The 20,738-nt window shown below is 34.4% G+C and overlaps 1 protein-coding gene across 4 annotated transcripts in view; it reads right to left on the bottom strand.

Annotated features, from left to right (window-relative positions):
• Positions 1–20,738, bottom strand: part of Dhc64C (dynein heavy chain, cytoplasmic) — an 82,823-nt gene that overhangs the window by 50,426 nt on the left and 11,659 nt on the right. For 2 of the 4 annotated variants that reach the window (XM_067130919.1, XM_067130921.1), the window contains exons 13-16: positions 20,370–20,612; positions 19,587–19,718; positions 19,081–19,215; positions 10,698–10,748 (exon numbers count right to left, since the gene is read on the bottom strand). In XM_067130919.1, the coding sequence (XP_066987020.1) occupies positions 10,698–10,748; positions 19,081–19,215; positions 19,587–19,718; positions 20,370–20,612 (561 nt within the window). The remainder of the gene's footprint in view (positions 1–10,697; positions 10,749–19,080; positions 19,216–19,586; positions 19,719–20,369; positions 20,613–20,738) is intronic. The other 2 variants (XM_067130922.1, XM_067130923.1) reach the window with 1 other exon arrangement.

Here is a 20,738-nt window from a genome sequence, read left to right as displayed (position 1 = left end):
ACTGATTTTAAATTTCACATTAAAATATGTTCATCTACTTTAGTACCTTTTTTGGTATAAGCATAGAGACAAAAAAAAAAAAATTTTTTTAACTGTAGTCAACCCACTACCATTCGTAGAGTCACCATTCTCAAGTTCGCTTACTGTACTTGGCAATGAATATCTTCCAATTCATTTAAAGGTAATCAATAACTCTTGAATGTTAAGGTTTTATCAAATTTCATGAGACATGCCAATGTTATAAGTGAGCATATCATATACAGTATTATTACAGTACTGTTTATTAGTAGGAAAGAGAGAGAGAGAGAGAGAGAGAGAGAGAGAGAGAGAGAGAGAGAGAGAGAGAGAGAGAGAGAGAGAGAGAGAGAGAGAGAGAGAATTACAGTAATTTAGTTACAATCACCCTCATCCTTCTATATTTCTTCTCCATACAAAACACTACAGTTCCGGACTGTAATTTTTTTCTCCTGATAGTAAAGAGAGAGGTAGACATTCCTGATGAATTTTGTGAAGGTAAAAGTTTCTTTAGTATTCCTTCATGCAATGATGCAGCCAATACTTAGTCTAGTACACAATGTGACAATCCACATTCTTACAATTCTCCAATTCTCAAGGCTGTCAAATAGAAAGAAAGCTTGGAAAAAAAAAAACCATAATTAAGGCCAATGGTGAAATGTTAATACATAACTTGGTGTGCCATACATTGCATCATACATGCAGAAAACTATTACTGCATTTTTGAAGCATGGGAAAGACAGTGCCAGGGTATTAATAGATTTTGCAGACTTGTTGCAAGCCTGGAACTGATCCCCTGCAAATGGCCAGGGTTAACTGAATTACACTGAAAGAAACTACACGTGATGTGATGGGTTAAAACCTTGAATGTGCAATACTTCTCCAATGATTAATAAAATGAACTGGACATCGTTATCATACCCAATTCCAAATTAGTTACAATAACTTGCCCATTCCGTTTCCGTTTACAAGAATTACACATGAAGTAAATATATGGAGGACACAACCCAATTACACACATACATACAGTGTACAGTGTATACACAGCAAAGAGTGAGTGTACAAAAAACCTATCCACACAGCAAATGAGTGAGTGTACAAAATTCACAAGTATTATATTGTGTGAAATAAATATCAACAAACATATTGAGTTTATGAGTACACAGATTATGTATGCTACAGCTTGTAAGTTCACTTTAATCCACAGAAACACCACTTGAAATATTGTTTCGTCAGAAAAGTAGCTTATCAAAAAGATCATGATTTTGACTGATATTTTTGTATTATAAAAGTAACCATATAAAAACCTGCTGGAAGCCTCAAATACAATGGAAATTGTACTGAATATATATGACTAAAAAAAGATGAGGAAGAAAAAAATTTAAGCACATATTTTCAGTAAAAAATAAATGTCACAAGCATACAGAATTAAATGCAATCCCTTTGAGATCCTGATTATGGTATTCCAGTCAGCCTGATTCTGAGGACTGCCAGTGATGTCTTTGTAGGAAATATATTGCAGTCTACTTTTAACTTATTCTGACTTCTTTTTATTTTTGATTTTAACATGTGCTCAGCTTCAAAATTACATCATACACAAAATTTTACCATGAAAATTATATTTACAGCATGTGAAACAAGAACAATACTATTACGACGGCCATAAGTGGTCAGTGTGTGAATTACCACAGCTGAATTTTGGGGTAACCCCCATTCCACCTCTGGATCTCACAGGATTATGTTACAGCCCTTAAATTTTTTTTTTTTTTAATTTCTTGGGTACATGTAGTGTCACAGAAGTTTGTTTCTGGCATCTTTTAGTACTGTCAAAGAAAGCTGTGATGTTACACAATCACAGATTTGAACAACCTTAATTCTGTCACATATATTGGCTGTTTGCTATCTGCAGGATAGTGGAAGACACCCAAAAACATGCTTGCTTGAACCACATCAAGAAAGACCCATAAAGAAGGACACAAATAAAATCTAGACATTACACTAAACGTTTTGGTGAATTTTGATGCCTCAGTAGCATACCCCCTACTGAATAAGATCCAATGAATATCAGACAGACAAGTTTTTTACATGTTAATCGATTAAATTTTTAAATTTTTTGTTTTGTTTTTTGTTAGCATGGAAGAGCATTTATGTTCACTTGCAAAATACCATACTGTGATGGTATTCAGCTTTATGCAAATGGGCTTCACAAAAATTAAGTTGAACAATGCTATTCTTAAATATAAAAAGGTAATACATACTCTATATTAATGAAACATTGCAAGCTTATTAATACTGTACATACAAACAAGAAAGGACTGCACTGATGCTGCTTAAAATGTTTGTTTTATACCTGAATTTTAACTGAAAATATAAGCTTTGAATCTTAATTCTTATAAAGTGCTGTGGTTTATAACATATTATCTCAACAATTTTCCATACTGCTGTCTCCAAAATGTATATAGCTTCAGAGCAAGAGCGATAAAGTATGCTCAAAAATAATAGTTTAATATCATGAGCACATTCAATATGTTGTCAAAATAAAGACTAAACATTACTTTTTACCACCAAGAAGGGGTGTAAGGCATCACATTTGTCTCTTTTCACAGAATAAGAGCCAAATTTACATACAATCAGAACATAAGAAATACCACCGAGAGTTTGTTTATATGATGAGACGCTGGATTGCTGAAATCACTAGAACCATGGATTATCACAATTTACTGTGCTACAAACTATCCTGTTTACAATTCAATACTTAGGTACTCAAGTCCATGATAGCCTCACTTCCTTGCTACCTTTGTAATCTCTTGCCACTTGCCTTTGTATCCCCTAATATACTTGTACCTGGACGAATTTCCTTGAAAAAATCATTCTCTTGTCCTGATTTTTTTTCTTAGTTCTTCCAGTTTCTTAATCTACATATTCTTATTCTGCAACTGTAAGCCTGGTAAGAGAATCAGCTTCTAATTTAAATAATAAACCTTTTGAAATTAAAAATGAATTTGCCTGTGGTCATCTGCATAATGCTGAATACACATGCTAACTCTGCTCAAGTTTCAAGTCCAGTGTTAGTGCAAGCAATACGATACAAATTGACTGTCTCCTGATGTCATCTACAAAAGTATTAACATAAACGATGAAAATTATAACTGACGTATATTAAAAGAAGGAGAAACAATATCTGAAATAAATACAATTTAGTGATATCTGGAAAAAAATAAGCTTCATTTACAAACTTCAGAAAAAATACAATGAACCTGCATCTAAGTAAAATTCAACTTGTAAAGAGACAGTATGATTTTCGACAGTTTCCTAGGAAGATGACTGCAACTGGCTTGAAGGGGAAACATAGTTTTATGAATACCCAAAGGTTTTTGAAATACTGCAGCTCTAATAGACTCTACCTTTTGACATTAGTCCTCTTAAGCTGTGTCTTGTACAAACACCATTAATCATACCTCATTTGTGAGTCATAGACATAACAGTTAAAAGATTATCTCCAATGGCTGATTGGAAGCATGGTACCTCAGACATCCAATTCCAGTGGGTAACCTCTCCTTTCACAGTTAGTTTTACCCCTTTTTTTTTGGCCTTTTTTTTATGACACTTTTCCAACATCATTTTCTTTCCTCTTTATGTGCCTTTAAGATCTTTGCTCAGAGTAAATTTTATAATAAATTAGTAATATATGACATGATTTCTTTACAAATTAGTAAAAGTAATTTAAAAATATTTTTATGTTCAATGCCAATCAGTGTTTCACTGCCAACTAGTGCTTCTCCTCCTGAGTAGGAACAACTGCTTGTGTTAAATCTGCTTTTTTTTTTATGTTACATATACTTTTCTTTCACCAACATTTGCATTACTACCCTTGTTTTCTTTAAAGCTTGAATACATTACTAAATTTTTTAGCAAACACTTCAATTTTATAATAGTTTTACTTTTAATATATTGCAAGATTGAAACTTTGCTGAAAAAATGTGTTAAAATAGTTTTTCACCATGTTTATACTGTGCTTTACTACATTCTGAGGTTTTTGTGTTTTGATACCACACAGCTGCATACTTCAAGTTCCAGCAGAGTTTACCGGTCTTCACAGAATTCTCAATGGCAAAGAAAGGGGGCTGTGACTCTTCAGTAACAGCTGCTTTACCCAAGTTTTCTAAATCACTTCTTTAATGACAGGGTCACTGGTCAGGGCAGGAGGTCATCTGGTCAAGAAATTTGCACCATAAAAGAAAAAGAGCAGAAACTTCATAAACTGGGTTCTAAGTGTGTCTTACATCAAGGATAGCCCAATGTGCTGTGTCCATAAGGTAACAGCAGGCTTAAATGAGCCATTGGATCAGACACCAAGTGACAGTCATCAGATCGGACATTTTCTTTGATGAATGAGAATGGTTCGTTGTGCTCTCCCTCATGAGCCATGTAATTTTTGGTTACATCCAGTAGCCGCTGTCAAGCCGCATTTTACCTGAAGACACTGCAAGCATTCTGCTTCGTGGTGATGATATCTTATAACAGGAGCTTTCTCCAAGGAGATGTCTTATGCTATCCTTGAATTTCAACAACTCTGTTGCAAGGCTTGCTTTCTCAGCTGGAGATGACTCAAATGGTTTATGAAGAGGAGGTCTTTCATCTGCAGTCACCAGATCTTTCAAGGATTGCACCTCCCTTCTGTCAGACTCAAGGACCTTGCAGATGTATGATTCAACATGGGATGATCTTCTCTGGCAATAATGTGATCATTTCAGAAGGAAAGAACTGAAGTTAAAATTATAGTTTGCGCCTTTTTACAGGTTGGCACTTAAAGCTCAACCAAGTATTAATTTTCTTATCCTACTCAATCCTCATGAGAGAATGACTATGATTAGTATTTGTCAGTTTCATTGTTACCCTTAATAACTCGCTGATGAGTATTATCCTTCGGCAGCACAAAGCTGCATCATTCTTCATGACTCCCAGGAGGGGAAATTGTGCTTAGGGAAAACAGTCCACACTAGACCCATAATCTGCCTTTCTAGTGCATTTGAGCTGGATAATACAACTGACCTACTCTACCTTCATATGAACCAGGTCCTTATTCCTTCATTTAATTATGTACTTTTCTGTTTAATGTTTATAAGCCTTTTTGCAGCTATACCGAGCTACATGAGAAGTGGTTCTCACCTACAGTACTTGGAACTGGAATGGGTGAGGCATGCATGTACAATGTTGCCAACCAGCCAATGGACAATCCTCTAATCGCTATTCAGAAACTGAATATTTAATATTTGTGAAGATTCACAAATAAGGCATTGATGTAAATAGATTATTGTATAGACAAAAATTGAATTTAGTTTAGAAAAGTAAATTTTGTAGATTATTGTATAGACAAAAATTTAATTTAGTTTAGAAAATTAAATTATGTTCAGAACAATTACATAAACAGTTAAGAGCCAATTTTCAATCGTGATTAATCACCAGCATAACTACCAAGTTTTACACAAGGACCTGGAAAGCAGTAGAGCAAAATCTTGAAGCAATTTCTTTTTAGGCATGATAATTAATCCTCAAATGGTTCGCAGAGGTATTCTCTTCTTTGATAGCATTTTCTGATAGGTACACTGTTGCAAAATTAAATCTGCCAAAATAGGGTTTATATAAAGCACAGTCCTTCCTCAGTTACCTACTTAAATCTCAAATACATAAAAGTGTAAATTTTTAAAAAATGAGTAAAGGGCCAGTATGAATGCTTAAGGAGGCTGATCATTGTAGAACAATGCAGAGCTTTTTCACTCAAGAAATCTAGAATTTACTTTAGTTTTTCCTACCCTATGAAAGTGGGGGTCCTTAAAATGGCTGATTAAAAAGGTTTCAAAATATAAATTATATTTAAATCCCTTCTACAAAATACATTACCTTGAACCTCTTGAACTATACATCTGACTATTGGTTCTAAGCCCTGTCAATAAATACCAACACAGTTTAACAATGGTCATTTTCCAACACATCCACAAACTCACTCACTCACTCTCTCTCTCTCAGTCTGGTTATGCAATGATTTTTAAACACAATGCAGTGTTATTGTAACAAGAAACAATCGCTGAAATATGCAATTACTCAATTCACTGATTATCCATTCGGCAAGAACAGCAAGTTACCCCAACATGCTGAACATGGACTGAAGATACACACTGACCGATTGATGAAGAAGGTTAATGAAAAGTGATAGCCATGATCAGTCTCTCACGGAACAGCCAGTTACTCTTCATTAGAAAATAGCTTTGAGACAGATGGAAACTCAACACCTGCAACATCCATTGCAAACTTTGTGCTCGCACGTGCATACGAGAGAGTACAAATGCTATCAGGCAATCCAAAAGCAGATGACTGTGTATCTGTTTGCTCTCAATAACTAATGAATTGTATATGTAAATTGCTAATATACTTAGGAACAACTACGAAAAGAAAAGTATTTCTCCTCTCTTACTTTCAATAAATCCATATATATACTGATTGTAAAAATTTCTGCCACTGAATAAATACATGGAAAATTGGGTGGTGGTTAATTACGTGCATATGCAACAATCAGAATATTTGATGATAATTACCTAAAGGTTTTCCTTATTTTTGGAGGGGGTTAGCAGCTGAAACCACATTGTACTGTATCATGATTTGCCTACGCGCAAGTAAATTTTCAATTTCAAAATACACAACGTAAAAAGCTTCGGTTACATTGTCGTTTGGTTAATTCCCAGGTGTACTGAATATCGTTATTGTATATTCAGTACTCTGAAACTCTTTATGTAAACAAAATCAGAACTGGTTACATTCTTAACTGCAAGATATGTGTCGATAATGTTTTACTTCACATCAAAACGAAAAGCTATTAGTTGTTTGACATGATAAACTTCCTTCAGAGTGTTGCACCCATCATGATGCTTTATGGAAATGAAAAAGAATTTGGGCCAAAGACCAAGGGCTGGGACCTATCAGGTCATTCAACGCTGAAGGGAAATTGAGAGTAAAAGGGCTTTCAAGGCGTAACAGGAGGAAAACCTTGCGGCTGCACTATTCAACAATTGTTGGGAGAGGGTGGACAGTGAGACGAAAGAAAATATGAATTGAGACACTGTAAAAGGAATGAAAGGGGTTGCAGCTAGGGGGCGAAAGGATGCTGCAAAGAACCCTAAGATTAATGATGCTTACAGTGCACCACATGAGGTGCACTGATGGCACTATCCCCCCCTAAGGGGATCATGATGTATGAGTTGGCCTTTGCTAGTTTTTGTGACAATCCAATATCTTATTTCCCTTAGAAATGTATCTAGTCTTTATTGAAATGTAAACTATCCATTTAAATATATTAATCATGGATCTCACCTTACTTACTCTTATTATCTGAGGCAATTCTGACCCTTATTAAATCTTGCATTATTCTGAGCAGTCAAATAAATCATTCCAGAGGTGCTGCTTCTATATTTTATATTTCATCTCTTCCCCTTTTGAGGTTACTTTGTGACTCAGTATTATAGTCGTTTACACAATGCAAACTTTTAAATAAAGAGAGAGAGAGAGATGCAGTATTTTCCTCCTTTGTGCAACATCAAAACATTGAAAGGGGAAAATGATTATCTGAGGAGGAGTAGGAAAGGTAAGGTGACACATAAATATTTGTTTTATAAATTCCAATTTATGAACCATTGACAAAATGTGCGACCAAAAGGGACCTAGCAAATTCAGTTTCACCCTTCTTCCACTTTTTGTTCATTTGTAAGTGAATTTTCTCCTATTCCTAACAGCTAATCATATGCTTAATGTTATTTTAATCGTAAATGATGTGCAGCCCTGTAAGTGAAAACAGTTCCTTAGTAAACATAATTTAGGCTGCTGTTTAAATTTCACTTAGAAGTTTTATGCATAGAAATTCTTTGTTAAGTGGCATAGGTGATCAGACATTCTTAAATCCCTGGCTCAAAGAACAGACTGAAAAGGAAGGAAGGGTGTTTCTAAGACACATAGGAAACAACAAGCAGAGAACAATACCAAAAAAAAGCAATGCCAAAACCTGTCCGAAGGGAAAGAAACAAAGAACTGTGAAATCTGAGGACCAAAGATTTCTGCAGATTCTGGGAAATGGTTAGTTTAAATAAAGCAATGACCAGAATATTATCTATAAAGAAGGAAGCAAGTTACCTTGCAGCAAAGAAGAATTGAGAGATAAGGTCAAGTTTGATTGAGACAAAGAAAAAGCATCCCATATAAGTGGTTAATACTCAAGACAGGGATAAACAAGTCCTACATGAAGCTTCAGCAACTAGGATGAAAAAAGTAAGACTTATACTTTATCAATCAACAAGGTCACCATTATAATTCATCTTGTATGTTTTAGAATTTAATTACATATGGGGTACAAGTTATTTTAATGTCAAATAGATTTTTCGGAAAGCATGTAGTTATGGTGCTCATATTTATCGAAAAGTTTAGTGGATTCTTTCACAAAATAAAAGACCCTGCCTGACCTTTGAATAAAAAATGTAATAGTGAGAAGTTTCATTAATGCAAAGCAAAAAATAATGTGAGTTCTGCCAAATTAACAAAAAACTATGAAGCGTTGGTGACAATGTCTCCAACTGCTCACCCAAAGCTACTTAAAAATTTCATCCTATTTTACCTTAGTAACCCCCATTGGGCTATTTTACATATCAATGACAGAAAAAGGTGCTTTCATTGTTAATCCCAGAAAAACATGCAACCATCTGAGTGACACTGGAAACTAATAAAACAGCCATAAAACTGAAGGCTTGAAGGAAAAGTTGAGAGAACAAGGAGAGAGCCATATCCTTGAATGATGCGAGTTTTTGTCACTTTATACATTTCTTTATGAAAAATCACTAAACTGCTCTGCCTTTGCCATAAAATTAGGTATCACCAACATGTATCAGTAGTTTTCCCATATTCTACAATTTGCTGAGAGCACTTAAAACTATAATACATGGGATTACTTACATATACAACTTTATTATTTACCATACAGTATTTTTCCCCTAAACTGAAATTTTCCAGTATATGAGTCTATAAGTATACAGAGCTTCCAATATGAGGACAAAGGCAAAAACATACCAAATTTCTGGAAAGAAACACTGATGAATTTCCAGCGGACTACATCTGGACCTTGATCAGACACACGCAACTTGACAATTTACCTAAACAGATAGTATTATGGTAGAAAATGATGGATTGGGACGGTCCACAACTTCAGTCTTACTACAAGAATTCTAAGCTTCAAAAGTTAGAAGTTTTTGGAGTGACTGGTTTTATTTTGAACTATGCAACCTATTCTGGCATGCGATAGTCTGGGTTATACAGATCAGAACAAACCCTGCGGCACCTCAATGTACGCAGAAATTGGGATGATGTGAATGCTATTGGTATGGGTGAACCTGATGATCATCCAAGACCAATATTTAAACACAGATACAGTAATGTATATTCATACATATACTGGAGATAAGATGAAATATTGACAATTCAAATAAGCAGTTTTTGCTTTCCATTTTCTAACTTTCTAAGCAACGAAGAGGAACTGCTCATGAAAGTTGCAGTTCTACAGTAAACACAATTCTTATATAATAAAATGCAATATCCAACTTTTAAATACTATATGATAACTGCCAAACTATTTTCTGATATGATATTCCCTAGCAGATACAAAATGATAACTGCTAATCCGATATTTTCATTAGTGACTAACTTGCACACTTGGAATGATGATGACTGCCAGTGAGCTGCTTCCTTTCGTGAGACTAACTTGCTTGCAAATACTCAATGATAATGACTGCTACGGAGATGCTTTCTGCAGATTTTTCCTGCCACCAACATACACTTAAGGAAATGAAAATAGGAAATGGTACACTACCATTTCCTAGACTTGGTCAATCCACGTAAACAGACTCAGGTATCAACTTTATACTAAAAACTTCTAAATCCTGCCTCCCACAGCTCACAGCAAATATTCTGTACCTTCTCCTGATTACACGTACAAATGTAAGTTCATTTTCACAGGCAAATTATATAACACATTATCTTGCAGTCAAGTTTACTGTTCTGATTTTGAGGTCAAAGGTTTTACGGTACAATGTGTTTTTAACATACATTGAAGCATTTGAAGCATTTATTATGGTAATAGGTAAGTAGCAGTTGCCCAATCAGGAATGTATATGATGACTTTTAATAGGAAATTATACTTGGGTTATAAGGATTCAGTCAACGACAGGGATACAATGTCCCTAGCCCTGTTGTAAAATGGGAAATTTTTAATTACATATGCATATAAGTATCTATGTACTGTCGATATGCACTGTACATTTTAATACATACAATGCACATATCCCAGTATTAAAATATTCATACACATACACAAACATATGTATATACACACATACATATACTATAAAAACAAACCCACTTCAATGTTGATGAAAACTGTAATGGGGAACTCAGCTGAACTGGATTTGTTACTATAATATATATACAAAGTGTGTGCACACATATATATTACATTACACAGTGTTTAAGTATGCAAAGTTGTTTGTGTATACCTCTTGTAACTGAATGATATGAAGCATATGTGTGTACACATTAGGTGGTTACAAAGTTACAATGAAGCAGCCACACAGACTTGAACAACAAAGACATACCAATGATGAGGATTTGATAGCAGGGCTGTTTGGTCCACCCCGCGACAACAGCTGAGACACCAACCGTAACATCGTTACCAGTATTAATCATAGGGGAATAACAATAAAAGTAAAATATTTCAAAGAATGATCCAACAGCAGTGTCCTAAATATACACTAAATGAACTCGGTGTTTGGCACCAGAGCAAGACTCTAATGGCCCCTGAACTCTACTTTATTTGGAAAACTTTGATATTATGACAAACTTGAAACTCTGGATTCTGGGATATATATTACACTTGAACATGAATTTATAATAAAATGTGAAATTACTGTGAAGTCCTCTTACTCAGTTAACAGCAACCTAAATAAAAGCAACTAGTAATTCATACTCTTTATCACAGCCCTGTCACTGGAAGTAATGAACAAATTCTGAAGTATGCTCTGGGGAAGAATAATGAAAATGCCAGGGATAATTAACAATTACTTGTGGATTCTCTACCTACAAAAACTTCAAAGTTGAAGTTGGTAAATAAAATTCATAACCATTCAAAGAATTTCCTTTCATCCATACATACGGTAATTTCAAACAAAGTACATTGCATATCAAAATTACTACCTGCTAACTAATAAAGCAAATATAATCATGCAGAACATATATCCAAAAAAAAGGATTCTTTAAAATTTAAAAGGGAAGGGAGGGCTATCAACATAACTTTTAAAACAACTCTCATATACCATTTCTGGTGATGAAGTAAAATGCTTGGGCTACCGTAAATTTCAATAAGTAAAATGCTGACTTCTGGCAAAAACATCGACTCGCTTCCTGAATGAGGTGAAGGTGAAAAATGTTTCCTTTCTTCATGGCTTACTCCTGGGAGGCAAAATCCCCAAGACTTCAGTTAGAAAATTAACTATAAAATGTAAAAGTAATTAATGCTCAGCCTTTTCCAAGCTCAACTGGAAATTACCACTAACAAACTGTACTAAGGGTCCAGCTCAAAATCCCTCCTGGAAAGGATTGTAAAAACATTACACTGCTGACAAAGTCTGGGTCTGAGCCAGTCTTAATAAATGAGTTGGTGGCCTTACGCATTTGGTAAAAAGTCCTTGAATAAACAAGTACCTTGGTTACATGTCTGATGTCACTGGTCGTGATGGGATTATCACATCTGGTGGAGAAATCAGTACTCCAAAAAATTCTTTTGCTAAAAAAGGGCAGATGCTCTATAAAAAAAAAAAAAAAAAAAAAAAAAAAACGTAGCAAGTAGTGAAAGCAAAAGGTTGAGCACCAGATGTGTCTAGAGGGATCATCAAGTACTTAAAGGAAAGGCGAGCAGTACACTGACTCGTAGGTCTGAACTATTAAGTAATTTCCTTTTAGTCTTGGAAAATCCTGGTAAGTGGAAAACAGGTCTTTGTGAGGGATTTTTCTGCTAATCTTCAAGCTACCATGTCATAAGATGCCTTCCTGAACAGTGAAGGAGATGCCTCAGAGTACAAACCCATTAGCTGAGTAACTGTGGTTAAGAAAGCATTTACACGAGAGGCCACTAAATACATTAAAACAGGAACACTAAGACAACTAATGCATCCACATTAAGTGTCAACCTTAAAGAAGAGAACTAGGAAGTCTGAATAAAAGCCCAGGGTGGTGTTAGTACTGCTGACTCAGGTGGAATGAGCATCTAATAGTACAACAAATAGGACATAAGGACCCAGATGGCAATAGGTAAATTACACGACCTTATGGCAAATAAATGACTATGAAATAAAACCAATCCCTTCAAGTCACTTTTTAATGCAGTTAGATACGGAAAGTGTTAAGAGAAAATGAAAGCCACAGAATGGGAAAAAGCCATGCAGGAGAAGAGAGAAAATGGTTTGCTTTGCCTCTAATAAGCCCATCAACCGAAGATGGATAAACAAGAACAGAATGACTTAAAGCAAAGGCAAAACTTATTCCCCCAAGAAAGCCTACGGCAAGCAAAAAGTGAATGTTATCTGTGACTTGTATTAGTGCCAAAAAGCTTTGGCAGAAAAGAAAATACAACATATCACAGTCAGCTCAAAGTTAAAAAATAGTCGTTTCCAAAACTAAAACCTAGTGGAGGTAGTTATCTGAGCTGGACAAGAGCAAAAAGCTTACTGAACAAAAGGCCGGAGACTACAAAACACAATAACTGATACTTGAAAACAGTGAGTTGCCAGAACTTGTACACTACAAGTCAGCGTAAATCATACCTGTACAGGCTAATGATTCTGAAAAACTGTACAATGCCCTGAATATCATCTGAGGAAGATAGATGGTAGCTGAAGCATTCCCAAAACAGGAAGGTGATGTTCATGTGATGGAAGTTCTTTTCTGGTCTTGATTGATTATTTCTTTGTTCCCATGCTTTCTGACTTCCCCAACTAAGCCTCTATAGGCTTTTTTTTTTGTAAATGATTTGGAGCTTCTTTGAAAAAGTAAAAGCTGGAATTTAGAGTCGTCCTCCACAGACTGTTCTTGCTCAAATCCAAAAGGCAACAAAATATTATAAGAACTTTGAAATCTAGGTAAATCTTCATAAATTACAAAGCTTGCATGGAAAACTTTCTTCCATAGAAAAAGAATACTGTTCTGGGAAATAACTGCTTTTTACTGGAAACTGTAGTAGTCAACTTTCATACTAAACTTTTAAAGGTAATAATGAACCACCAAATGCGTAAGCATTCCCAAAGAAAGCTGATATTCAGATTGTGCACAGACTAAAGTTTCCTGTGACTTCCCCCATGTAAACTCTCTCACTTTCTTACAAAAAATCTGGTGGCAATAAAGGTTGTCCACAAAAATGGGAAGAAATATAACTATTTGAACATTGCAAACATATATTTCGAGCACTTCCTTCTGTGCCCATGTTCACTGGTAAAAATATTTTACCAGTGAACAGGGGCACAGAAGTACGTACTTGAAATATATGGTTGCAATGTTCAAATAGTGTTTTTTATATATATATATATATATATATATATATAATATATAGTGTAATTCATATATATTTATATACATTTGCAATGCACCCCTGTGCCACAGGGAAAACAAAACACTAGGTATAAACCTTGACCACTTTCATCTTGAAACATTTTTAAGACATCTTCTTTAGGTTAAAGTTGAAAAATGTAGTATTCATCACTATTCAGCATAAAAACAATGGAGTCAATAAAGTGTAAAGGTTTTGTTGCTTTAGGCACGATGATTTCTTTCACACTACGACAAAAATTGCAATCGCATGATATGGGAAAGATACTAAAAATCCTATAAAACACAGGCAGTTGCAACACGGAACAGATAACGTACATGAGGTTGGTTGGTATCAAATTATGGGATAAGGACCTAACTTAGAAAAAAAAAAAAAGTTCTTATATTTTATGATAAACACTATTTACTTTGCCAATTCTCTAACTAGAATCTGAAGCCAATATGCTTAGACTAATATATTACCATAACTGTCATCTTGATACAGTTACAGAATTTGGTGTTAATTCACTTACAAAAAAAATTTAAGTTATATGCAGCATATTATTCTGTAGACATAACGTGGATGGGTTGATATAGTTCTATGGTAATTCTTTAACTTAGGGTATTATGAAAGATTTTATGATTTACAAAAGAAATTTCCTGAATGTTTTTGTACTAAGAAAACCTGAGGTAGAAACTTAGTAATTTAATTTAAGCAAAATTTTACCAGTTTTAAAATTATTTTCTGCTTTAGAAGCATTTTTCATAAAAAAAAAACTATTTTTAGACAGAAAAATAATGTTTATTTTCCTTTAATAATCCTTATGAGCATTTTAGACCTAGCTTTTGCCTTCTCTAGAACACACAACTCAATACTGTAATGGAAAACCAGAGTTTAAATAATAATTTTCAAGTCTAGCTTGACTGACAGTCAACCTATAAAGAAAAGCTAGCAATTTTTGCCAGTTCACATTTCAAAATATTCTTCAGATAATTTATAAGACCACATACTTGGTCCTTATAGTCTTTGGATAAAATTTTTATGCAGATCTTTAAGCACTATCATAAATACAGAACCACCTTCCAATTTGAGGAATCCAATGTACCTGAATTTATGGAAATCTCAGATGTATATGTAAATTTACAATTTCAGTATCTGAAAATCCTGAAAAAATTTGAAACAAAAGTTACTCTCAAAGAGTGATGAAAAAGGTGTAATATTCAAATGTCCATTTAAATGATTTTCATTACTCATATTGAATAGCATATAATTAATCTATCAATTGTAAACAAAAAGAATTTTTGCAACTTTTTATCTATTGCAAAGAGAAATGTGAAAAATAATACACTTATCATAATCTTATCTAATAATCACTACGAAAATTACTTATTAGGCAATTTTACTCAACCAACAGTCTTCATGTCAATAAATCATGTGCATGTTTTAATTGATAATTCTGTAATAACATATACTTACAAATGATGGCCATTTTAAACCTAACAATGCCAAATTTTAATCAGTCTCAAAATTTCATAATACAGTATTTGTATTGTATAATAGGGGGCAAACATAATCTCTTACCATCTAATCTTTGGACTTATCAAATACAGATAATGAGCTGTAATATTTTCAGTTCAGGCTTATTGTTCTTGGGGGAAGGTGTTCCCCACTTTCTGCAGATTATTTGAAATAGTACTGCTTCACATTTACTGCAGTTAAAAAATGCTGAAGTCGGCTCATGCTTTGAATGGCTACTGCAGTTAAAGTGACTGTGCATGTCTCTCCTATTCTAGAGATATCAATTAAAAGTTAGCTTTGCCAAACCACCATGATTTTGCCACTTTTTCAGAATGACATGGAGTCTCATCTTTTTCTGTCTCAAATCTCTTGAGAGCAGTTACTACTCCAAAGGACAACTGCATACAATCAGTTTTGTAGTTAAGTCTCATCATTAAGTTGTACTCAGAAACGATACTTTGCTTTTCCCAACTCTGAGTAAAACTATATAAAGTTCTTAAAGTAAAATAAAATCATCATATATAAAGAGTTTTTGACAGATATTAAAGCAAAATATAACTTTCCATTCTAAAAATATTATCAAAACACATTCACAATTTCCGAAAAACTTACAGTAGGTGTGCTTTATGCAAGCAAGCAAGCACTTCTGTTCTTTTATCATAAAAAAAACATAATTATTTTCTGAATATTTTCCTGTACGGATCACAATCCGTTTTGCATGAATTTTCTTCCTTTGTTAGTAAGTCATATTGTGCTGTTTACCATTTTACCTACTGTGGGCAACATTCCCAGACTGACAACAACCTCAACAATCATTTTCCACATTTGAAATTTTCCATCTGCAGAACATTCAAGAAACTGGAATAACAGTCTGTACATTATATATAGTGATAACAATTCTTAAATCAAGAAGCATCTAAACCTATGGTGACAACAGAGCAACGATTTGCAATGCAAGTGGGTAACTTTATACTGAAGCCAGGCCATCAGAAGCCAGTCATAGAAATAAGCCAAAGCCAATCCAAACAGCAAAATATTAAAGAGCCATTGAACACCTTAAAAACTATGGAACTTGTGTTTAGTTCTTCCAAAATCAAATGTCATATCTAGTTATTAAAAATCAGTGTCACTTCTCATATCTAATAATATATAAATACAGATACTAAAAACCTCACATGCTGGTATGTACACAGTGATTGAAGCAGCTCTCTAACACACGCAAAACTCTTCTAAATATATCAAAACAGTACTAGACCCAAAAAAGATGTTCTCTCGGAGCATGAAAACCATTAAGTATTAGCCTGAGACTATGTTTAAATTACTCACTAACACCCCATTACAGACCCAAAATACCTGATTGCCGTTTCTCAAATGTTCAAGTTCAAATCTCACTAAGTACTACATATGACCAAAACCCTTCTCTCAGTTGTTAATTTAGAATGAAACTCTTGCACTAACAGTTCCACACATTTGCAACGCTTTGACTTGTAAGACAAAACACAATACTGTGAAGTAAAGAGGCATAAACCCAATTTTCAAACTTGAAAAGCTTTTGAAATAGAAACTGAGCAGAAGTGACCAATAATGTCCTCTTGAGTAACACAACCAAAAGGAGCACTACTAAACTTCTAAGGAGCTAAATATGCAGCTTTTTATATTTTTTTCAAACACACTCATCATTTGTATCACTCATTTTGTTTGTCATGAAATATTCCGAGGCAGTTCTCTCAATAAAATGAACAGCTGTACCTGGGTACTGTGGGAATGTGCACACAGACACTGGTTCCCAGCTATCAACCCAATTCATTCTCCATGTAGTTTAGATCTCAGACTGCCTGAACATAAGGCTGTGAGGTGGAAAATTAGAATGTAAGTCAGGAGTCTGTTACACCAAAACTCATTACTAGTAACGCCCAAAGCTAAATTAGCTGAAGAGATCTGTCAAAGATCCCAACTGTTACTTTATGAATTATAGGATCTGCAATTCACTGACTAACTCTGCAATTCACTGACTAACTGCACAGATACATATGTTGAGGAAACAACCATTTTAAATGTAAGGTTAATAAGGAAGCTTCATCTAGTAGTTTGCACATCATTTATGAGTGATGTTTCTAGGAGGGAGAGAAGAATAAGTCCCATTCAAGATACTTTTCGTACTTTGTAAGAGACGCTTTCCCAAAGTCTTAGTAGGCATTCTCTAATTCAGCTGCAGTAGTAAGGTCTATCCCCCGAGCTTGATGGTGATGGCAAAAATCTATATTTCTTTACTGATGAGACTGACAAGCCCTTCTAATGTGGAAGGAACAAGTCTAATATTTGGAGAAATAACAGACTCGGACTGTAACAACCACAGGCTTGACCTAAGTCTTGTCTACAATTTTCCTGTTAAATGCAAATGGATGAAAAGTATAAACCTACGAGTCATCTGTTGATGCAACCTGGAAACTAACTTCCTGGCTGAAGGATCTGGAAGGCTGAGTAGTAAACTGGTAGCCTGTTGTAGAGACTGGTTGTGTAAAAGTCATTTAACCATTCCAGCCCCAAAAAATGGAGCATAAATTATGTGGGTTCCTATCAATACCTATGTTGTGGCAACTTCACACAAAAATCAAAATGTCAGCACAAAATAAATCCCATAATCAAGCGTACAAAATATGCATAATAAGAAAACTATAAGAAAACAGTATGAAAAAGACATGGTTTGCTGAATGCAGAATAACAAATAAAGAAAACAAAAAGGATTTAATGAAAAATAAAAGATTAATCATTCAAATAATACTGAGAAATGAAGGAAGACCTTGGCTTTCTCCATAGTCTACAAATGCTTAAGCAACACAAAAACTTATATTTAACTAAACAACTGAACTGACATTATCAAGAAAGCAATAATCATCTTAATGAATTGACAAGTTAGCTTGCCAATGCCACACAAGGCCCACTGCACCCCTATATAACCAGCACCTAATGAATTTTCTTAACATAACAGAGAATAAGAAAATCATTAGGAATTCTTCGTTTAATGAAAAAGAATACTTCTTAAAGATTTTTGGTGATACCAAAGTACAGGATACCCAAAACAAAGTCTGCTATCACCGATAGGCTTACTAAAATAATACGAGGGGACTGATGGATTCGTGCATCAGTGCACAGTACCTGCCTGTGGAGGCAGTTTTTTCACTGAGAACTTTTTTTTTCTGGGAACATTATGTGACAAACAAAGTAGATAACACAAACAGTGGGTTTTGGTAAAACAAATTACACGTGAACGGTCATTTTATGCTTTCAAACAGATCTTCACCTCTTATCAATTTTGGCTAACAAAGTTTTTGTAAGCTAAAAAAAAAAAAAAGAAAAATATGCTCCATTACACTAAATGAAAGCAAATTATGAAGAGGCTAAAAATATACATGAATTTCCTGGCATGGCTGCAATATCTGCCTATAACAAACAAAACTGTCGATATAAAACTTAAACCATTAACTTCCAGCATAAACACTTCAACATGTTATATTTCCCTAGACAATCACAGCAAGCTGCTTACTGTGCATCCAAAAAAAAAAGCCCATAAATAGCATAATGGTAAATCAAAGACAAATACTCATGAGCATAAAAAAAACTTGCAAACAACTGTTTTGGCACAGTCTACCTCTAGACAAAAAATACTAAAAAAAGACAAGCACTAATTGCACACAATTCAGGTAGGTAACTTTTCTAGATTCTACAAAAGCTTACAGGACATATCAAACTCATCCCAAGTTCTCTAAAACCTTTTACAATAAAGTATTATCCTTTTACACCTTTTAAATTGAAGTGATGATTAGCATACACTGACTAGTAAAAATCCTACACGGGTGATACATTATACAAAAAAAATTCCTTACCTTTTCCAAGGTCCTCTCGTATGTTCGGACACTCTCAATAAGGGATATGGCAAACGGATAGAGCTGGTTTGCCTGATGGGCCTTGTTCACAATGGCTAAAGGAACACGAAAACCAAGGTTTTTCAAGTTTCGGACCTGTAATAGAGAGAAAATCTCGTAGAAACAATTTCATTCTAGAGTTCAGCTACCATTCTTAATTGAAGCTTTTTCTTGTTTTCTTTAGGATTGAATTAGAACAAAAGCTACCTTATGCTAATTGGTACTTTATACTGTACACAAAATAGAACTATTTAAGTATGCAAGTTTAAACATGGCTTCTCAACAAACAAATAATACATAAGTTAATGGAACTTATGTATGAACACATATACACACATTACAGTATACATCTGAGCACTGTATCATAAAGTTATCTTCAATCATTAAGTAAATTAAAAACACATCACAATGCAAGTTCAGAAAGTTCAAAGTCTACTGTACATGCTTAAATAAACAGATTTCCTAACCTCTTTAGAAAGTGTTATGATCTCGGGAAGGAAATTGACTTTTAACTTGTACTCATTTCCTTTTCCTGTTCTTGAACGATGCATTTCAATGGCAAAAATCCTTCCTGATACACCGAGATTTCTCTGTTGTACCTGAAAAATTGTACAATAAATGGTATTAATAAGTATATTTAAATGCACTGCTGTTAAAATTTACATGTTTCTCTCTTAATGGCCTTCTCAAGCGAGTTATCTAAAACACTGTCATGAGCAGTCAATTTGGACAGCCAAGGGAAGACAAATGAAAACAGAAGAAAGCTACAACATACAGGCCCTATGGGCCACAAGTAATACTACAAAGAACCACTAATATTAAACCAAAATCTGGTCTTAAGTCCATGTCTGTATGTATTAGTAGCTACTCTGATGACTTTTCTAACCTGTAATCATATTGCACCCCTTGCTGTCTTGGTTACCCTTGTGCAGTTAAAACATACTACTACATAACTATTCTCCTCTGAGAGCACATTTTGGTTGCTAGATTACTCTTTAAAAATTTAATCCTTGACAGGAAAGCCCAAAGTATGTAAACCAAACTATTACACGCTAGATTACTTTTGAATAAATAAGAACTTGTAAGTGTCAATAAGGGTTAACATGGGATAACTCCAGCACATTAAAATGTAATCTTAATATGATCTATGCACTGCTCTATATGCATTGCAAATGCTCAAAATTACAGTACAGCCACACTTACACAACGTAACAAGCAATACTTAAGATTCTGAAGATTACTCCTCATACCTTCCTAGCCCAATCATCAAAGATTTCTTGAGTGTTGAGTTTGAGGCGGAATGAATCCCCATCAGCTTTCAGCTTCTGTCCCTCAACGTGAGACTCCCATCCTTTTCCCAAAACATCCTCAACTCGTCTCATGTATGCTGTCAATTGTCTGTCTATTTGCTTTGCCCACATGATGGAACCAGCTACTGGGGGCAAATCTCGCACGTGACTCATACGACATGACTTGCTCTGCGGATACTGCACCTGAAATGACAATTTAACATTTAAACAAAAAATACTTAAAATATGAATAGCCTAATGTAATTTAAAAAAAGCTCCCATCCACAAGTTAGATGGATCTCAAAGTTCTGCTCTGCACTTTACACATTT

The sequence above is a fragment of the Macrobrachium rosenbergii genome, chromosome 29, assembly GCF_040412425.1.
Source record: "Macrobrachium rosenbergii isolate ZJJX-2024 chromosome 29, ASM4041242v1, whole genome shotgun sequence".
In the NCBI taxonomy this organism is placed as follows: domain Eukaryota; kingdom Metazoa; phylum Arthropoda; class Malacostraca; order Decapoda; family Palaemonidae; genus Macrobrachium; species Macrobrachium rosenbergii.
The sequence above is the reverse complement of the archived record's forward strand: the minus strand, read 5'-3'. Positions and strand labels throughout refer to the sequence as shown.